The sequence below is a fragment of the Mobula birostris genome, chromosome 15 (assembly GCF_030028105.1).
Source record: "Mobula birostris isolate sMobBir1 chromosome 15, sMobBir1.hap1, whole genome shotgun sequence".
NCBI lineage: Eukaryota > Metazoa > Chordata > Chondrichthyes > Myliobatiformes > Myliobatidae > Mobula > Mobula birostris.
Window position 1 is genome coordinate 79731083 of NC_092384.1, and position 19375 is coordinate 79750457.

The 19375-nt window shown below is 41.4% G+C and overlaps 1 protein-coding gene across 2 annotated transcripts in view; it reads right to left on the reverse strand.

The window, feature by feature from the left end:
• The window catches only part of nae1 (nedd8 activating enzyme E1 subunit 1), a 75768-nt gene that overhangs the window by 18614 nt on the left and 37779 nt on the right, over positions 1–19375 (reverse strand). The window contains exons 10-16 of one of the 2 annotated variants that reach the window (XM_072279978.1): positions 17262–17325; positions 15151–15242; positions 13352–13411; positions 11540–11673; positions 9131–9206; positions 7318–7357; positions 5243–5329 (exon numbers count right to left, since the gene is read on the reverse strand). In XM_072279978.1, the coding sequence (XP_072136079.1) occupies positions 5243–5329; positions 7318–7357; positions 9131–9206; positions 11540–11673; positions 13352–13411; positions 15151–15242; positions 17262–17325 (553 nt within the window). Of the gene's footprint in view, positions 1–5242; positions 5330–7317; positions 7358–9130; positions 9207–11539; positions 11674–13320; positions 13412–15150; positions 15243–17261; positions 17326–19375 lie in introns of both variants that reach the window. The other variant, XM_072279979.1, reaches the window with a different exon arrangement.

Consider the following 19375-nt stretch of genomic DNA (forward strand, 5'->3'; position numbering starts at 1 on the left):
ACTCAAATGGTAAAAGATTACAATCATGGTTAACAAGGGAAGTCAAAAGTAATGAAAAAATTAAAAAAAGAGCATACTACAAAGCAAAAATTAGCAGTAAGATAGAAGATTGGGAAGCTTTTAAAAACCTACAAAAAGCAAGTAAGAATTATTAGAAGGGAAAAGATGAAATATGAAAGCAAGCTAGCAAACAATATCAAAGTGGATAATAAAAGCTTTTTCGAGTATGTAAAATTAAAAGAGAGATGATAGTGGATATAGGACCACTAAAAAACGAGGCTGGAGAAATAATAATGGGGGACACGGAGATGGCAGACGAACTAAATGAGTATTTTGCATCAGTCTTCACTATAGAAGACACCAGGAAGAGAAGTGGGTGCAGTTACTGTTAAAAGGGAGAAGGTGCTCAAAAAGCTGAAAGACCTAAGGGTACATAAGTCACCCAGATAAGATGAACAGCACCCTAGGGTTCTGAAAGATTGGGGGGGGCATTAGCAATGACTTTTCAAAAATCATTGGACTCTGACATGGTTCCAGAGGAATGGAAAATTGCAAATGTCACTCCACTCTTTAAAAAAGGAGGAAGGCAGCAGAAAGGAAATTATAGACCAGTTAGCCTGAGCTCAGTGGGTGGGAAGATGGTGGAGTCAATTCTTAAGGATGAGGTTATGGAGTACTTGGTGACACAGGACAAGATAGGTCAAAGTCAGCATGGTTTCCTGAAGGGAAAATCTTGCCTGACAAATCTGTTGAAATTCTTTGAGATGACAAGTAGGTTAGATAAAGAGGATGTAGAGGATGTCGTATATTTGGACTTTCAGAAGGCCTCTGACAAGGTGCCACACATGAGGATGCTTACCAAGTTAAGAACCCATGGTATTACAAGAAAGCCACTAATATGGTTAGAGCATTGGCTGATTGGTAGGAGGCAGAGAGTAAGAATATTTGAATGCACACAGCATAAGGAATAAAATGGACAATCTTGAAATTCAGCTACAGATTGGCAAATATGACGTTGTGGCCATCTCTGAAACTTGGCTAAAGGCTGGCTGTCATTGGAAGCTGAACGTCCAAGGATATACGGTGTATCAGAAAGATAGGTTAGTAGGCAGAGTGGGTGGTGTGGCTCTGTATATAAGAAATATTACTAAATCATTAGAAAGAGATGACATTGGATTGGAAGGTGTAGAGTCTCTAAGGGTTGAGTTAAGAAATGGCAAGGGTGAAAGGACCCTAATAGTAGTTGTATACAGGCCTCCAAACAGCAGCAGGGCTATGGATTACAATTTACGGCAGGAGTTTACGGCATGGCTGACAAATGACACATGAGGCTGCTCAGCAAGATAAGAGCCCATGGAATTACAGGGGAGTTACCAGTATGGGTGGAGCATTGGCTGGTCAGCAGAAAACAGAGTGGGAATAAAGGGATCCTATTTTGGCTGGCTGCCGGTTACCAGTGGAGTTCCAGAGTTGGGACCGAGGCTTTTTACAATGTACGTCAATGATTTAGGCTATGGGATTAATGGATTTGTGGCTAAATTTGCCGATGATACAAAGATAGGTGGAGGAGCGGGTAGTGTTGAGGGAACAGAGAGCCTGCAGAGAGACTTAGATAGTTTAGGGGAATGGGCAAAGATGTGGCAAATGAAATAAAATGTTGGAACTTGTATGGTCATGCACTTTGGTGGAAGAAATAAATGGGCAGACTATTATTTAGATGGAGAGAGAATTCAAAATGCAGAGATGCAAAGGAACTTTAGGGTATCCTGCACAAGGACTCCAAAGGTTAACCTCGAGGTTGAGTCGGTTGTGAAAAAGGTGAATGCAATGTTGGCATTCATTTCTGGAAGTATAGAATATAAGAGCAGGGTTGTGATGTTGAGGCTCTATAAGGCACTCATGAGACCACACTTGGTGTATTGTGTGCAGTTTTGGGCTCCTTATTTTGGAAAAGATATTGACATTGGAGAGGGTTCAGAGAAGATTCACAAGACTGATTCCAGGAATGAAAGGGTTACCATATGAGGAACATCCGGCAGCTCTCGAGTTCTTAGGCTGTATTCCCTGGAGATCAGGAGAAGGATGGGGGATCTCATAAAAACATTCCGAAAGTTAAAAGGCCTGAACGAATTAGATATGGCAAAGTTATTTCCCATGGTAGGGGATTCTAGGACAAGGGGGCACGACTTCAGAATTGAAGGACCTCCATTTAGAACTGAGATGTGGAGAAATTACTTTAGACAGAGGGTGGGAAATCTGTGGAATTTGTGGCCATGAGCGGCAGTGGAGACCAAGTCATTGGGTGTATTTAAGGCAGAGATAGATAGGTTCTTGATTAGCCAGGGCATCAAAGGGTATGAGGTGAAGGCAGGGGAGTGGGGATGACTGGAAGAATTGGATCAGCCCATGATTGAATGGTGGAGCAGACGTGATGGGCCGAATGGCCTACTTCTGCTCCTATATCTTATGGTCTTATGGAATAAAAGGACATTTTTCTGGTTGGCTGCCAGTGACTAGTGGTGTTTCACAGCAGTCACTGTTGGGACCATTTCTTTTTATGCTCTGTATCAGTGATTTAGATGATGGAATGGATGGCTTTGTTGCCAGGTTTGCAGATGGTATGAAGAATGGTGGAGGGCAGGTAGTTTTGAGGAAACAGGTAGACGGCAGAAAGACTTAAGACAGATTAGGAGAATGGGCAAGAAAGTGACAAATGAAATAAAGGTACCGAGTACTTTCTACATAGGGAGCAAATCCAAAACTCTGAGATGCAAAGGGACTTGGCAGTCCTTGTGCAGAACACCCTAAAGGTTAACTTGCAGGTTGACTTGGTGGTGAGGAAGGCAAATGCAATGTTAGCAATCACTTCAAGAGGTCTTGAATACAAGAGTAGGGATGTAATGCTGAGGCTTTGTAAGGCATTGGTGAGGCCACACCTTGAGTATTGTGAACAGTTTTGGGCTCCTCATCTAAGAAAATATGTGCTGGCATTAGAGGAGGATCCAGAGGAGGTTCACAAGGATCATTCCAGAAATGAAAGGGTTATCATACGAGGAACGTTTAATTGCTCTGAGTCTGTACTCACTGGAATTTACAAGGATGTGGAGGGATCTCATTGAAACCTTTCAAATGTTAAAAGGCCTAGAAAGAGTATATGTGGAAAGGATGGTGTAGAATTCTATGACAAGAGGGCACAGCCTCAGGTTAGAGGGATGTCCATTTAAAGCAGAGACACAGAGAAATTTCTTTAGCCAGAGGGTGGTGAATTTGTGGAATTTGTTACCATGTACAGCTGTGGAGGCCAGGTCACTGAGTGTATTTAAGGCAGAGATTGATAGGCTCTTGATTGGACATAGCATCAAAGGTTACGGGGAGAAGGCCAAGGGATGGGGTTCAGGAGGGGACAAAAAAGGATCAGCCATGATTGAATGGTGGAGCAGACTCGATGGGCCAAATGGCCTAATTCTGCTCCTATGTCTTATGGTTAAGAGCAAGGAGAGTAAAGGAAGGCATCAAATCAATAGTTCGTGCGTACAATGTCGCCAAGAGTGGTGGGAAACTGGAAGATTGGTAAAACATCAAAAAAAATCAAAGAACCACTAAGTGAGCAATAAAAAAAAGATCAATTTTGAAAATAAACTAACACAAAATATAAAAATGGATAGCAAAAGTTTTAAAAATTATATAAAGCAGAAAAGGGTGGCTAAAATGAACATAGGTCCCTTGTTGCATGAGAAGGGGGAATTGATATTGCGTAATGAGGAAATGGCCGAGGTTTGAATGACTATTTTGCGACTGTCTTCGCGGTGAAGGACATGTCTGAAATGCCAAAGAGAGATGATATGGATGCAATGGGAGGTGAGGACCTCGATACAATAGCTATCATTAAAGAGGTAGTGCTGAGCAAACTTGTGGGCCTAAAGATAGCCAAATCCCCTGGTCTTGATGGTATGCATCCCAGCATACTGAAAGAAATGGCAGAGGTTATAGTCGAGGCTTTAGTGATAATTTACCAAAATTCTCTGGACTCTGGGAGGTCCCAGCAGATTGGAAGGTGGCAAATGTTATGCCACTGTTCAAAAAAGGACGTAGGCAAAAAGGATATACTGGCTTTGGAGGCAGTGCAGAGGAGGTTCACCAGGTTGATACCAGAGATGAGGGGGTTAGACTATGAGCAGAGATTGAGTCACCTGGGACTGTACTCACTGTAATTCAGAAGGATGAGAGCAGATCTTATAGAAACATATAAAATTATGAAAGGGATAAATAAGATAGAGACAGGAAAGTTGTTCCCACTGGTAGGTGAGACTAGAATTATGGGACATAGCCTCAAGATTCAGGGAACTAAATTTACGATTGAGATGAGGAAGAATTGCTTTTCTCAGAGAGTGGCGAATCTGTGAAATTCTCTGCCCAGTGAAACTGTGGTGGCTACCTCAGTAAATATATTTAAGAGAAGGTTGGATAGATTTTTACATAGTAGGAGAATTAAGGGTTATGGGGAAAAGGCAGGTAGGTGGAGATGAGTCCATGATCAGATCAACCACGATCTTATTGAATGGTGAAGCAGCTCGGCAGACCGGATAGCCTACTCCTGCTTCTATTGCTTATGGTCTTGTATCCCTAGAAGCCCCACCCACACATTTCTATCTGTATTTCTGAAATGATATCATTGTACTTGCCTCAACCACTTCCTCTGGCAGCTTGTTCCATATACTCACCACCCTCTGTGTCCCTCAGGTCCCTCATCACCATTAACCTATATCCCCATATTTTTGACTCCCCTACCCTGGGGAAAAGACTTATCTTCTAGCTTACCTATGCCCTTCACAACTTTAAACATTGCTGAAAAAAGGTTACTCCTGATTCTCCTCTGTTCCAAAGAATAAAGACCGAGCCTGGTGAACCTCTCCCTATAACTCAAGACCATCTAGACCTAGCAACAGCCTCGTAAATATGTTCTGAAATGATGAGTAGAAGCAAGAGATCAGATTAGGAAACTCTCAGTGAACGCCAGCAGAACATTGACATCAGATGCTGATGTGTGAATCCCCAAACACTTACAACCACAGGGGGCTAAAGATAACACTGAGTGTATGTGTATATACTGCTGTGCTGTTGTTTATTTTATGAGCATGGTTTGGGCATGATCTTCACCAGCCTAACCTATTCTGCAAGAGAAGCGTTACAATCTTTTGCAACAAAAATGCCCTCTTTAAGACTGCAAATTGAAGACACTCACCTATTTGGTCCTTGTCAGTAGTCTCTGGATTGAACTCTTCTGCCAGTGATCGGCAACATACAAGTCGTAGAAAAGCAGCGTTTCTGCCTGGAGTTTGAGACAGTGTGATTAGGTGCAAAAACATCAAAAAACAATGCAAGCATTATCTTCAATGTCCAAATCATAACAAACTTGGCGCTTGTGTAGTGGTTTGTGTAACACTATAGCGCCAGTTACCCTGGTACATTTCCTGCCACTGTCTGTAAAGAATTTGTATGTTCTCCCTGTGATCGCGTGGGTTTCCTCTGGTTTCCTTCCATAGGTGAGTAAACTGCGAGCAAGCTATGTTGATGCCACAGGCACGGCGACACTTACAGGCTGCCCCCAGCTTATCCTCGGATTGTGTTTGTCATTGACGCAAATGACACCTTTCAGTGTGTTTTGATGTACATGTGATAAATAAAGCTAATCTCAAATTGGGGGTAAAATCTACTAAGGAGGAAATGCTGGGATACCCAAACTGTCTGCCACAGCAGCTCACTGCTTCATCGAGAACTGTACCTACATTCCAAACTGCTGATCACAACAACGCGAACGGTGAGATCCAGCACAAAGATGCTCTCATCCAGCTTGGTCTAAGTACAGTCCCTAACCTTTCCAGCTCCTTCCAACTTTAATAAATTATGTAATCCATTGGTGGAAGAGGTTCAAGGACCTCTCAAAAGAGATATCTTGTTTGCACAGAGGGTTGAGTGCTTGGAATGAGCTAGCAAAGGAAATGGTAGAGATGGGTACAATTACAACACTTAAAATACACGTGGACAGATACATGGACTTGAAGAGCTTGGAGGGTTATGGGCCAAATACAGGCCACTGGGCAGAGCAGGGATGATGCTGTGTTTAGCATGGACCAGTTGGGCCAAAGGGCCTGTGCCCATGCCACACGATTCAATGGGCTCCTCCGTTCCTACAAATTACTTTACACCCACCCCTCTAACCAGACCTCAAATCACATGGCCTAATATGGGTCCCAAAGTAGCACAGCGGTTAGCATAACGCTTCACAGTGCGGCAATCTGAGTTCAATTCCCGCCACTGTCCATATGAGGAGCTTGTATGTTCTCCCTGTGGTTTGATGATTGATATTCTACACGTTGTCTACTTGCTCTTTGCCATTTGTGCAATGTGTTCTTTTTTCGCGTGTTGAGTGCTTGATGTTTTCTTGAAGGGGTTCCATGGTGTTTCTTTGTTTGGTGCCTGCCTACGGGAGGACAAATATCAGAATTGTATTCTGTATACATACGTAGTAATAAATGCGTAGATTTCCTCTGGATGCTCCGGTTTCCTCCCACATTCCTAAGGCATACGGGTTGATAAGTTGTGGGCATGCTATGTTATATGTTGACACAAGAAGCATGGTGGCCCAGAAAGGCCTGTTACCATGCTGCATTCCTAAGTAAAATAAAAATTATAAATCTAGAATAGATTTTCCCTATTCATTTTCCAGAATGATTGGCACGTCTCTTATTATTGTTGGTACCTTTGTGGCCTGTGCCAATGCCAATGGACATTTCTGGTTCAGTGGGCTCATGCATTAAGGGCAGGGATATTTCAAGGGCTCTACCATCTGAGGCAGGGTTGAATCAAGCAGGATTCCTTTCTTAAATTTCCATTTTTTCAAAGGAACGACGGTTTAAAGTTAATTTTATTTTCTAATTTTCCGAACAACACAAGTTCAAAGTCCCATGAAATGTGAACTGGATTAACATAACATTGAGCTGCCACACCCATTTTACATTTTAACTGCACTAATAACTAACCTTAAATTGAAGGTAAAATCTATTAAGGAGGCTCACTGCTTCATTGAGAATTGTACCTACATTCCAAACTGCTGATCACAACAGGACCAATGCTGAAACCCAGCACAAGGAAGCTCTGATCCAGCTTGGTCTAAGTACAGTACCAAACCTTAATGGACGACTTACTGGCTTAGATTTCAATGTACACAAAATGATACAACACTTGTGACATGTATCACCAAGGTTACTCCTGGCCTTGCCAGTGAATATCCATGCTCATAAATAAAATAAGACTTACAGAAAAGCCAAATGTCTTTTTCAGAGATGGTCTCAGGAGGCTGAGGGAGAAACACAAGAAACATATAATGGTGTTAAGTAGCAACACAGTTCAAAAGAGGAAACTGTAACTAAACACAGCAAAAGGAGACCCATGCCTCAGATTCACAGGCAGCGGAATGTCCCGTCCCTCCACTCTCAACTGAAGACATCTGCTTTAATTGACAGCTCAGTGCAACCAAAAGAAACCCATTCAGCTTGCAACAGATATAATAGAGGGTTAAAATCTGACAAAATATGCTTCTCAATAAATATTTATTACAATCAAAGAATTTCTCCTTTCTGTTCACAGGGTTTGGGTTCTTCAGTGATGCTGAGAACTGAACTCAATCTTCCCAGAGCAAAGACAAGCAAAAGGAACTTTAATAAATCTATTCAAAAATTATTAAATATTTTAGAATATAGAACAATACAGGCCCTTTGGGATGTTATACCAACTTGTTAATCTACTCCAACACTAACACTTGCCTCCCACATAGTCCTCAATTTTTCTTTCATGCATGTGTCTATCTAAGAATCTCACTCTGAAATCCTTACTATACTTCCTTCCACTCATGTTAAAATTAAGCTTCCTTGTATTTTTGATACAGTAATTAAGGAGAAATCGTTTCCTCGGACAAGGGGAGTCAGGGGATGCCAACTCAAGCCGGGAGAGATGAGAAGAACGAGTTAGTCTGATCAGACATGCCTTAATTGGAGTGGTAGCAGAAACTTTCAATAGGGAATTACTTAAAAGGAACAAATACCTAAAAGAAAAGAAAAATATAAGGATATGGAGACACAACATAAGGTAAGAATTAATAGAACAGCTCTGCCAAATAACAGATCTGATGGCAAAGTGAACTCTGTGATTTGGTGGCTCTTCGTTGGTCAGGGTCAACCATGCTATCATAGGCAAGCCAAGGCAGTACGATTTGGACAGCATGCTGTTACCCTTGCAGCAGGCTCCTCGTTTGTACACAGCTGATGAATTCAAAGGAACAGGAGAGACTGATACAGTTTGGCACCAGTGGCTTCGCAGGAATTGCCAGTTAGTATTGAACTCAACCTAGGATTGCTTTAGGGACTCCACTCCAGATTTTTCCTTGGGGTTTATTCCTGAAGCTTTCCCCTTGAGTGGGTAAGGCAGCAGGAGTTTGAGATAAGTTTTCCTCCCCCTCGGTGAACTGCCAATCACAGCTGATGAACCCCATCTGCCTGAACTCTGTGATTACGGACAGAGATTTAAACAATGTTCTCATTTGACTGGCTCAGTACGGAATGACAAGACACCAACACGAGAGATGACCGGTGGGAAGTGAGCAACTATATCTGCTGTCAAGGAGCTTCTTGAAAACAAGAGACTTGAGACTGAAGAAAATACAGGTATAATTTTGATTGGTGACAGGACAATGCAGATGAAGCAATGAGTTAACAAAGAGGTTTGATGCTCCCCAACCCGACAATTATGTTGATTTAAAGTGCATAATTGGCCATATTCCACACGATGACTATGAGGCAACCTGTCACAATGTGACGTAAAGTTAAGTGTCCCGCCAAAGGGTCTTGGCCCAAAATGCCAACTGTACTTTTTCCCCGTAGATGTTGTCTGGCCTGCTGAGTTCCTCCAGCATTTGTGTGTGTCCCTTGGATTTCAGCATTTCCAGATTTTCTCTTGTTTGTAAAAGTAAGACTCACTGCTTGCAGGGAAGGAAGAAGGCAAATAGAAGAAAAACAGGATGGATAAAAGATCATAGCTTGTCAGAACAAGAGAAATGATGCAGAATGCAACCTACCCTACCGACTGATCCCAATATTTCAGTAACATAGTCACTTATAATAGCGGCATCTTCTTTTGCTTTCTCACGGTATCTAAGGCAGAAGCAAATGGAACTCAGTAAGAACCATGCATTATATAAAACTAAACAACATAAGAAAGGATGAAAAAAGTGAACAAAAGAAAAAAGCTGCCGAAGGTTGTAAACTCAGCCGGCTCCATCTTGGGCACTAGCCTCCCCACCATCGATGACACCTTCAAAAGGCGATACCGCGGGCAAAAAGGTGGCATCCATCATTAATGACCCCCATCACCCAAGACGTGCTATCTCTCATTCTCACCATCAAGGAGCGGGTGCAGAAGCCTGAAGACACACACTCAATGTTTTAGGAACAGCTCCTTCCCCACTCCTATCAGATTATTGAATGGACAATGAACACCACCTCACTTTTTTTTTCACTCTTCTTGTGCACTACATATTTATAGTGCAAAAGTCTTAGGCACATGTATACAGCTAGGGTGCCTAAGCCTTTTGCACAATACTGTCTATACAATTTTATGCACTGCAGTGTACCACTGCCACAAGTTTCATAACATATGTGAGTGATGATAAACCTGATTCTGGTATGGGTCTCTATTGTGGCCTGAGAGTGGGAATGCAGCAGGGAGAGGGGAATCATGGTTGGAAAAAGGGGAAGGGAGAGGGGAGGGAGTGGGAAGCACTAGAGAGACATTCTGGAATGATCAATAAACTAATTGTTTAGAATCAAATGACCTTCCCTGGTGTCCCAGAACTATGTATGTCTGCACCTGCATCACCCCCTGCCCCTGGCACTCCTTCTCTGACACTTGTCCCACACCACTCCCCTGGCGCTCCATCCTCACCATTCCCAACATCTTTTGTTCCCACCAGATTTACAAGCTTGCTCTCCACTCCATGTTAACAAATACAGTACTGTGCAGAAGCTATATATATGCATAAGATTCTTGCACACTACAGTACATATTTCTTAATTGTAATTTACAGTTTTATTATGTATTGCACAGTAGTGCTGCCACAAAAAGCAAATTTCACGTCATATGCCAGTGATATTAGACCTGATTCTGAATTTAAGACACAAGCATCAACAGGTCTGTGATTCTGACTGAAAATAATGTGTTGCAGTTCAAAGCAAGCAGGATTCTGTCAGTGCTGACAGCCCTCAAGTAAGCTGATGGGTCAACACCTAGAAAAATGTGGAAAGATCTGAGCTCCCTACATAGGGAGGATAATAGGTGTTGGTCAACAAATGCGAGTTTGAGAGTCTGGGGCCAAGGACGGGAGACCCGTAAGTGGTCTGTCCTGGGGTTACAGGCCTGTGTGCATGAGGGAGTGGATGTGTGGAAGGGCAGGAAAGGGCTTGTTTTGCATTTGTTCCGTTGTTGTTGTTATTGCTTGTGCTCTGTGTTGTGTTGAACACTGTAGGCATGCTAATTTTTATTTATTTACTTATTGGGATACAGCACCCTTTGAGCCACGCCACCCAGCAATCCCCTGATTTAACCCTAGCCCAATCACAGGACACTTTACAATGACAATGAACCTACTAATTGATAAGTCTTTGGACTGTGGGAGGAAACTGGAGCACCCAGAGGAAACACACACATTAAACAATGAGGACTTACAGACTCCTTACAGATTACATTGAAATTAAACTCTGAACTCCAACTCCCATAATAACGACACACTAACTGCTACGCTACGTTGGTGCTGAAATATGTGGTGACACTTGTGGGCTGCTCCCAGCACATCCCTGGGTGTGTTGATTATTAACGCAAAAGACACATTTCACTGTATGTTTTGATGTACATGTGATAAATAAATCTGAATCTGAAATAATCACCAGATTGATTTCACCATGCATGGAAAAGTTTAATGGGCCTAAAGACCCCGGTGTGTAGAAGACCGAAGGGTGATCAAATTGAGCTGTATTTTATGAGCATCACAGAGTAGATAAATAGATGTTTGTGCTGTCTGCAGTGTTTACGGCTCAGGATCACAGGCTGAAAGTGATGGAGGAAACCGAAGCACCTGGAGAAAAGCCACACATTCCACGGGGAGACTCCTTACAGCTGATATTGGAATTGAACTTTAACTGCTCCAAGCTGTAATAACATCATGCTAACCATTACACAATTATATTTCTTATGGTAACTTAGTGATTTTTAAAATCATATATGGCACTGTACTGCAGCCACGAAACAACAAATTTCAAGACATATATCAATGATAATAAACCTGATTCTGATTGTGAATAACGTATAACACAAAAGAGTACAAAGATACATGATATCTGCACTCAGGTCACAATGGCCATGGGGGAAAAACAACAAAAGCACTAACTTACAGCAAACTGAGGAAAACTCTGAAATCACTTGTGTTACATACATGTTCTGTAGCCGAATGAACCGGGTGGAGTCTGCTATCATGTCTGGGACGGTGCCACGTACAGGTAGATTCCCCAGTCCCTCCTTTTCCACAAACTGTTTCACTGCTCGTGTTAAGATCCAAAATGGAGAACTCTATGAACGACAGCATTTAAAGAATAGTGTAAGAGGATACTGAAACAATCAACAGTGCAGACACCATGCACCGCCACACACAAAGAATAATGATTTCCTAATACATGTGACAAATTTAAATAAATTCCTTTTTCCACAATTTTTTGTTGATACTCAGATTACGTTTTTTAATGCACCATATCCTTTAGCATGAAGGAAAAAAACATTTTGGATGCTTTTATTATTCTTCGGCAGGGGAATAATTGCAAGTTCTTGTGTTTTCAGAAAGAAGCTCAGATTTGGCCCTGACTATGAATTGCCCTCACAATGGACTTGGTACATGGGCTTACAAGCATGAACAAATCACTAACTTCAGAAGAAAAGGGCAATTAATTGAGGGTGGGTGGGGGAACAATCATCAAACATAGAACAGTACAGCACAGTAGAGGTCCTATGGCCCACAATGTTGTGCCGACCCTTTAATCTACTCCTACATCAATCTAACCCTTCCCTCCTACATAATCCTTCATTTTTCTATCATCCATGTGCCTAAGAGTCTCTTAAATGTTCCTAGTGTATCTGCCTCTACCACCATCCCTCGTAGCACATTCCACACATCCACCCCTCTGCGTAAGAAAACCTACCCCTGAATTCCCCTCCTATATTTTCCTTCAATCACTTTAAAATTAAGCCAATTCTGCCCTAGGAAAAAGTCTCTGGCTGTCCACTCAATCAACACTTCTTATCATCTTATACACCTCAATCGAATGGAAAAACGAAATCCTGGTGAGTTTACTCAACTCTAAAGAATGCACTCTGTGACATTAATTGATGGATCCCAAATTCCACACATCAATAAACCCTTCTTTTGGAAAGGGCATAGGGAGAGTTGGGAAGAACAAGGCTGAATGATAATTTACTCTGTTGGGAAAAAGAAACTGTCATTAATGGCAGTGTTTCCCTCAGTTCAAACTTTGTTTACAAGGCTTCTTGCTGCTGCCACCAAGAAGGAAATACACAAACATGAGGAATTCTGCAGATGCTGGAAATTCAAGCAACACACATCAAAGTTGCTGGTGAACGCAGCAGGCCAGGCAGCATCTCTAGGAAGAGGTACAGTCGACGTCTCAGGCCGAGACCCTTTGTCAGGACTAACTGAAAGAAGAGCTAGTAAGCTTTCAAATCTCTTACTAGCTCTTCTTTCAGTTAGTCCTGACGAAGGGTCTTGGCCTGAAATGTCGACTGTACCTCTTCCTAGAGATGCTGCCTGGCCTGCTGCGTTCACCAGCAACTTTGATGTGTGTTGCAAGAAGGAAATACAGAAGCCTTAGGACCCATACCAACAGGTTCAGGAACAGTTATTACCCCTCAATCATTGGGCTCTTGAACCAAGGAAATAATTTCACTCAGCCCAACACTGAGCTGATTCCACAACCTAAGGACTCACTTTCAAGTACTCTACAACTTGTGTTCTCAATAGTTATTTATTATCATTATTTTCTTTTTGAACTTGCACAGTTTGTCGTCTTTTTTTACATTAGTTGCTCATCTGTCTCTGTCATGTGCAGATTTTTTATTGATTATATTGTGTTTCTTTCTATGTACTATGAATGGCCACAAGAAAACAAATCTCAGGGTAGTTATATGTACTTTGATGATAAAATTTACTTTGAACTTTGAACTTATGCTTTGTTGCAACCTGTGTGTTGATGTTAGCGCATCTCTGATCCTCGAACAGTTCCTGAACGTTACTTGGAACCTACAAAAGTACAAAAGCAAAGGACAGTGACTATCACAGAAACCAAAGTTCCCCTTCAGTTACAATATCAACTACAGTATTATTCACTCAGCACAGGTGGCTATGTGGGCTACAGTAACTGCTTTTCAACTTTGGATGGATGGTATCCAAAACAAAGTGTTTTTTTAAAATTGTACCTCAGTTTGTGTGACAATGCATATCAACAAGTCATAGAGAATTAGAGCACAGAAACAGGCCCTTCAGAGATCACAAGGAGCTGTTGGATTTTGCATTGTGAGAGCAAATGGCCAACAACTAACAGCCACAATATAGTAGCTCAAATCAATTTTATTTGCCATACACATGTACATGTATAAGGAATTTGCTGTGGTGCATTGGTCAGGGTGCGACATGCAACATAAACCAACATTCAACATTTATATTGATAATGAGTTTTATAAAAATAAAGTTAGAAGTTAAAGTATGGATATGGAATAAAATGTGCATAAATACATTAATACCAGCATGCATTTACAATGTAAATGGCATTACAGAAACTGGTTGAAGTGTCTGCAGTGCAGTGACTCAATAGATGGGGGTGTGTGGGAGGGTGGGGCTAACTAGAATGAACTGATTTACAATTTCTCCCACGTCCTTGTTCTTTCATCAGAATCTAGCAAATTGTTCCATTTACAAGTATTTATTCAATTCTTATTTGAACTTTTCTGTGCGAGGAGTGGCGCCCCACACAGACTTCCAATCTGCGCCTTGTAAGGCATGAAAATGCCCGACGCAGACCTCTCATGGTCTGAGTCAATGTTCCCTCCCTCCCTTCCTTATTTGAACTTCACTATTGAGTCTGCACCCAACTCCCTTTTAATTAAGATCATTCTAAATTTTAACAAGTCGCTGTGTACATAAATTCCTCATTTCCTCTCTAATTCTTTTGCCAACTATCTTAATTCTGTGTCTTCCACTTAAATCCAACCTACCATAGAACATTACAGCACAGTACAGGCCCTATATTGTGGGCCATTGAAACAATGACTCAAAATCCCTTTTAATCTCAAATTACATGGGGCTGACAAGATAAATTGGTACAGAATGCTTTGCTCATCCAAGCTTACCATGCAAAGAGAGGAATAATCATTGTCCAGCTTGTACCCTTCCTGATAACCACACAATGTGGAGTGGTTAGGGGAGGGTTTTTGGATGCCTGAATGTCAACAACCAGGTGAATTTACCTACTCCAACACCCAACTCAACCAGATATTATTTGTCTCCACTAGCTCAAGACATCCTTCAGACATCACCTGGCAACATACAGACCTACAGCAAAGCACCAGGCCCTTCCACCCATCTAGTCCATGCCGAACTGTTATTCTGCCTAGTTCCATCAACCCTCACCCAGATGATAGCCCTCCATACATCTCCCATCCATGTACTTAGCCAAGTTTCTCTTTAATGGTGAAATCAAACCCACATCCACCACTTCTGCTGGCAACTTGTTTCACACTCACACCACCCTCTGAGTGAAGAAGTTCTCCTTCAGGTTCCCCTTAAACATTTCACCTTTCATTTTAATTTATGACCTCTAGTTCTAGTCTCATTCAATCTCAGTGGAAAAAGCCTGCTTGCCAATCTATACCCCTCATAATTATGTATACCTCTATCAAATCTCCCCTTATTCTCCTACACTCCAGGGTGTAAGTCACATATCCGAAGGCAACAAGCAATGTAATGTACATTAGCAGTTCTACCTTGGTAGGATTCAAGGCAGTGTTGACATTTTTGATGGCTTCATCAAAGTTCTCTTCATCTACTGGGGTTCCTTCATCATTTTTCAACAACCCTGAATTAGATTGGAAGAGAAAGAAGTGATTGTGAATGGTCAGAATGACACCAACTGAATATCAGTAACTAAATAACATCATTCTTGAAAAGAAAATTTAACAATTCAGTCTTAACAAAATATTTTCACCGAATCACAGAACAATACATATTTTATTTTATTTAGATATATAGAACAGAATAGGCCCTTCCAGCCCATCAAGACACACCATTCAGCAACCCCTGATTCACACTAACCGAACTTTGGGACAATTTACAATGACCAATTAACCTACTAAGCAGTACGAGTTTGGATTGTGAGAGGAAACTGGAGCACCCGGACAAAACCTATGCATTCCATGGGAGAACATAGAGACTCCTTCAATGCCCCAAGCTGTAATAGTGTCCTGCAAGGGAGCTGGTACTTATCATGAAAATAAGCAACATTTTCAGTTTTAAAAAAAATCACAGAATCATTCGAACAACACCAGAATACATTTGACCCACTGTGTCTATGTCTCTACCACCTGGCTTTCCACTCTGTTGTAACATTTTACAAACGTACTTTATAATTATTTGTCCTGTTGTATTGAAAGTAATTATTGCATCCAAATTCAATACATCTTACAAAAGTACTGTATACAAATGTTTCCAAGGAGATGAATCAAAAGATTGTATATACTTTAGGATGTATATGTTGCTAAAAAAACTGAACTTTGAACTGTGATCTTCTGCGTCATCTATAATGCCATAAACAATTGGCTCTTTTATCCCCCTTTTTAAATAAAGTCTGCTTCTGAGAGCGGAGGAGGATGAGCGGTGACAATTGAGGTGTTCAAGATGTTAAGAGGCATAGATTGAGTGAACAGTCAGAAGTTTTTTTTTTACCAGGGTGGAAATAGCTAATAGAAGGAGACATAATTTTAAGGTGAGTGGAGGAAATTATTGGAGGAATGTCAGAATTAAATAATTCTTTCCACAGAGAGTGCTTGTGTATGCAGTGCCCTACCAGGGGTGGTGATAGAACAGATACATTAGGGAAATTTAAGAAACTCTCATGATTGAAAAATGGAGGGCTATGTGGGAGGGAAGGGTTAGATTAATTGTAGACTAGGTTAAAGGCTCAACACAACATCGTGGGCCCAAGGGCCTGTACTGTAGTGTCCATGTTTAAAAGAGCAGGTCATAGAGCTCTCAAACATCCCCTGCCATTCAGTGCCAGGCCATCAGCAGTGTTAGAGCTGTCAGCACTTTTATCTTATAAAGCAGAACTGACCTATAAAATTTTCAACTTCCAATACGTCACATTGTTATCAGACTCAGCAGAGACAGTGGTTCTGTTCTCTGATCTTGTAGGGATATTTACAATAAAGCAGCACCCACCCAGGACAGTTTTCTCCAGCCAGTTCCTCTATGAGTGAACTGGTCATATACATTGCACAAAATGTCATTGTATGGGGAGTTCACACATAAACCAGAGGCTGCTGGTTCAATTGATACTTGCTGTCAATACTGTGTATGCCTGTAGGTGGGTGGGTGGGAGAGAGGAGCAGGTCTTGTTTCACTGACATTTTGTTGTTTTTGTGTTCTTTTGACCATAGTGGGCATGCTATGCTGACACCAGAATGTATGGCACATCCTTGGTTGCATTGGTTGTTAACACAAATGATTCGTTTCACTCTGTTTTGATGTACATACACCATCAATCTACAAGCCATGACACTCAGGGACTTGAGCTATATTATTATTTTATACATATTATATATATATATAATTTTTGTAACTACACATTTTTCTGCTATCATAATTATATGTGCTCTATGTCAGTGTTGGTTCTGTTGCACCTTGCCCCAGAGGATTACTGTTTTGTTTGGCTATATTCATGTGCATGGTTGAATGACAAACTTGAACTTGATAAATAGATTTAAATTAGATTTTTTTTCTAAGGAAGGTTTAGAAGGATACAAAAAAAAAGGGATATTCACGTGCATGAATTCTTACAAGGCACAACATTTAAAATTAAAATGATACCATTCCTTACCTTGTCGTATTAACTCTCGAAATGCTTCCTTTTCTTTGTAAGTTTTTGGCAACTGATTGTTGTGCTGTGGAATTATATATTAAAAAAGGGGATAGCGTGAGAACCCCTGTACACTGTTCATCCTGTTTACAAACACCAATCAGACAGCTTCAACGGCATTAAAGGATCATTCAGAACACAGTGGTGCCATGGCATTACACTGAAGCTGTTTCATAAAGGTTTGCATTACATAGCAGCTTTCGCCATCCTAAGGTCTGGAGTTTTATAAACAATGATCTTTGAAGCATGGTCACAAAGGTAACGTAGCTAACTTTTTCATCTCTATAACATTATCTAGCTCCAGCCCTTCCTTAGCCTGACCTGCATCCATGCCAGTGTTACCACTGGATTTCACTATTCTATACTGCTGGCTCAGCTCCCACGTTCTACCCACTGCAGCTTTCAGCTCATTCAAATTGCTGCTTTATCTACCAACACACCTACCAGCTGTAAAGGAGTTATACATAGAAAGGTGCCAGAAAACGGTAGGTATAGTTATGAAGGATCCTACCCACCCTGATATATATGTATACCCTATATATATCTTTACCTTATCGTGTTTTTTTTTTGTGCAGCATCAGATCAAAAGTAACAATTATTTTGTTCTCCTTTACATATGTGTACTGGAAATGACATAAAACAATGAATCTTGAATCTCATCACTGTGCTACACTGCCTCTATTCTTACAATGCACTGTACCTTGAAACATTTAGCCATATTACTTGCCCTACGTAAGTAAATTCAGTACTGAACTACTTGTGTTACAGGAAGGTACTGTACGCATCAATGAGATAGTGTAGCGGTTGGCCTTGTATGCACCAATGAGATAGTGTAGCGGTTGGCCTGACACTATCACAGCTGGGGGTGTTCGGAGTTAAGTTGCAGCACCATCTGTAAGGAGTTTGTATGTTCTCCCCATGAGCCTTGTGGGTTTCCTTTGGGTGCTCTCGTTTCTTCTCACAGTCCAAAGATGTACCAGTTAGGGTTAGAAAATTGCAGAAGCATGGCAACATTTGCGAGATGTCCCCAACACATCTTCAGACCGTGTTGGATGTTAACGCAAACAACACATTTCACAATCCTGTTGGAGACCTCTGGTCAAGATAGCGCCTGCGTACAATGCTCTTTTTGGTTGACAGATATGGATAGATTATGAAACCATCTTTTTCACTTCTTTTATGTCTTTTACATTTGTTTCTCATCTTGGATGTGATTCTGGAACTGTTGGAGACTGTGTTTTGCAGTTTGGAGATCATTTGGATGTTTCAGTGCTCTGCAGTCTCTGAGATTCTGGGAGGCAGAGACAGCGTGAGTGAACCTCGTGGCGAGAAGCCTGCAGGACGACACGTGAGCTGATGTTTGACCCCATTTCGTCGATTAAAACTTCCATTGTTTGCCAATTAAAGGGACGAGGACAAATGAAACATCAAGATGAGAGCGGAAGTTTGGTGATCGTTTGGATGTTCCAGCGCTCTGCAATCTCCAAGGGGGAGAGGCAGCATGAATGACCCTAGTAGCGGGCAGGCTGCAAGATGGGGCGCAAGCCAATGTTTGGCTCCATTTCGCCGATTAAATCTTTCATTGCTGACTAAAGTGACGAGGGCAATTGAAGCATCAAAGCAAGTGCAGAGGGTGAACACTGGTTGCCTGTCTTTTGATCACTCTGCTATGCTACCAGAGGGGAGAGCCTGCTGCTGTGGAGAGTGTTCTGCGTTTTGGATGCTTTTCAATCTTATAGTTTTTATAGTCTACAGTTTTTCGCCTGATTTTTTTTTTGCACAGAGAGAGTGATTTGGTGGTGCATGTGCCTGATATATTTTGTTCTTTTTTTTGTGGGGAGGTGGGATTTGGGAGTTGATGATTTTCTCTTTTGGCTACCTGGAGAATTGAAGAATTTCCGAGGTGTATACTTTGAAAATAAAATGAAGCACTGAACAATGTTTCAATATACATGTGACAAATAAAGCTAATCACTTCTTCTCTCTCAGCCACATGCAATTGCAGTAATCGGTCAAGGGTCTTTCTCTGAGCCACAGCTGATTCACTCTTAACAATTCCAATAATAAAACATTAC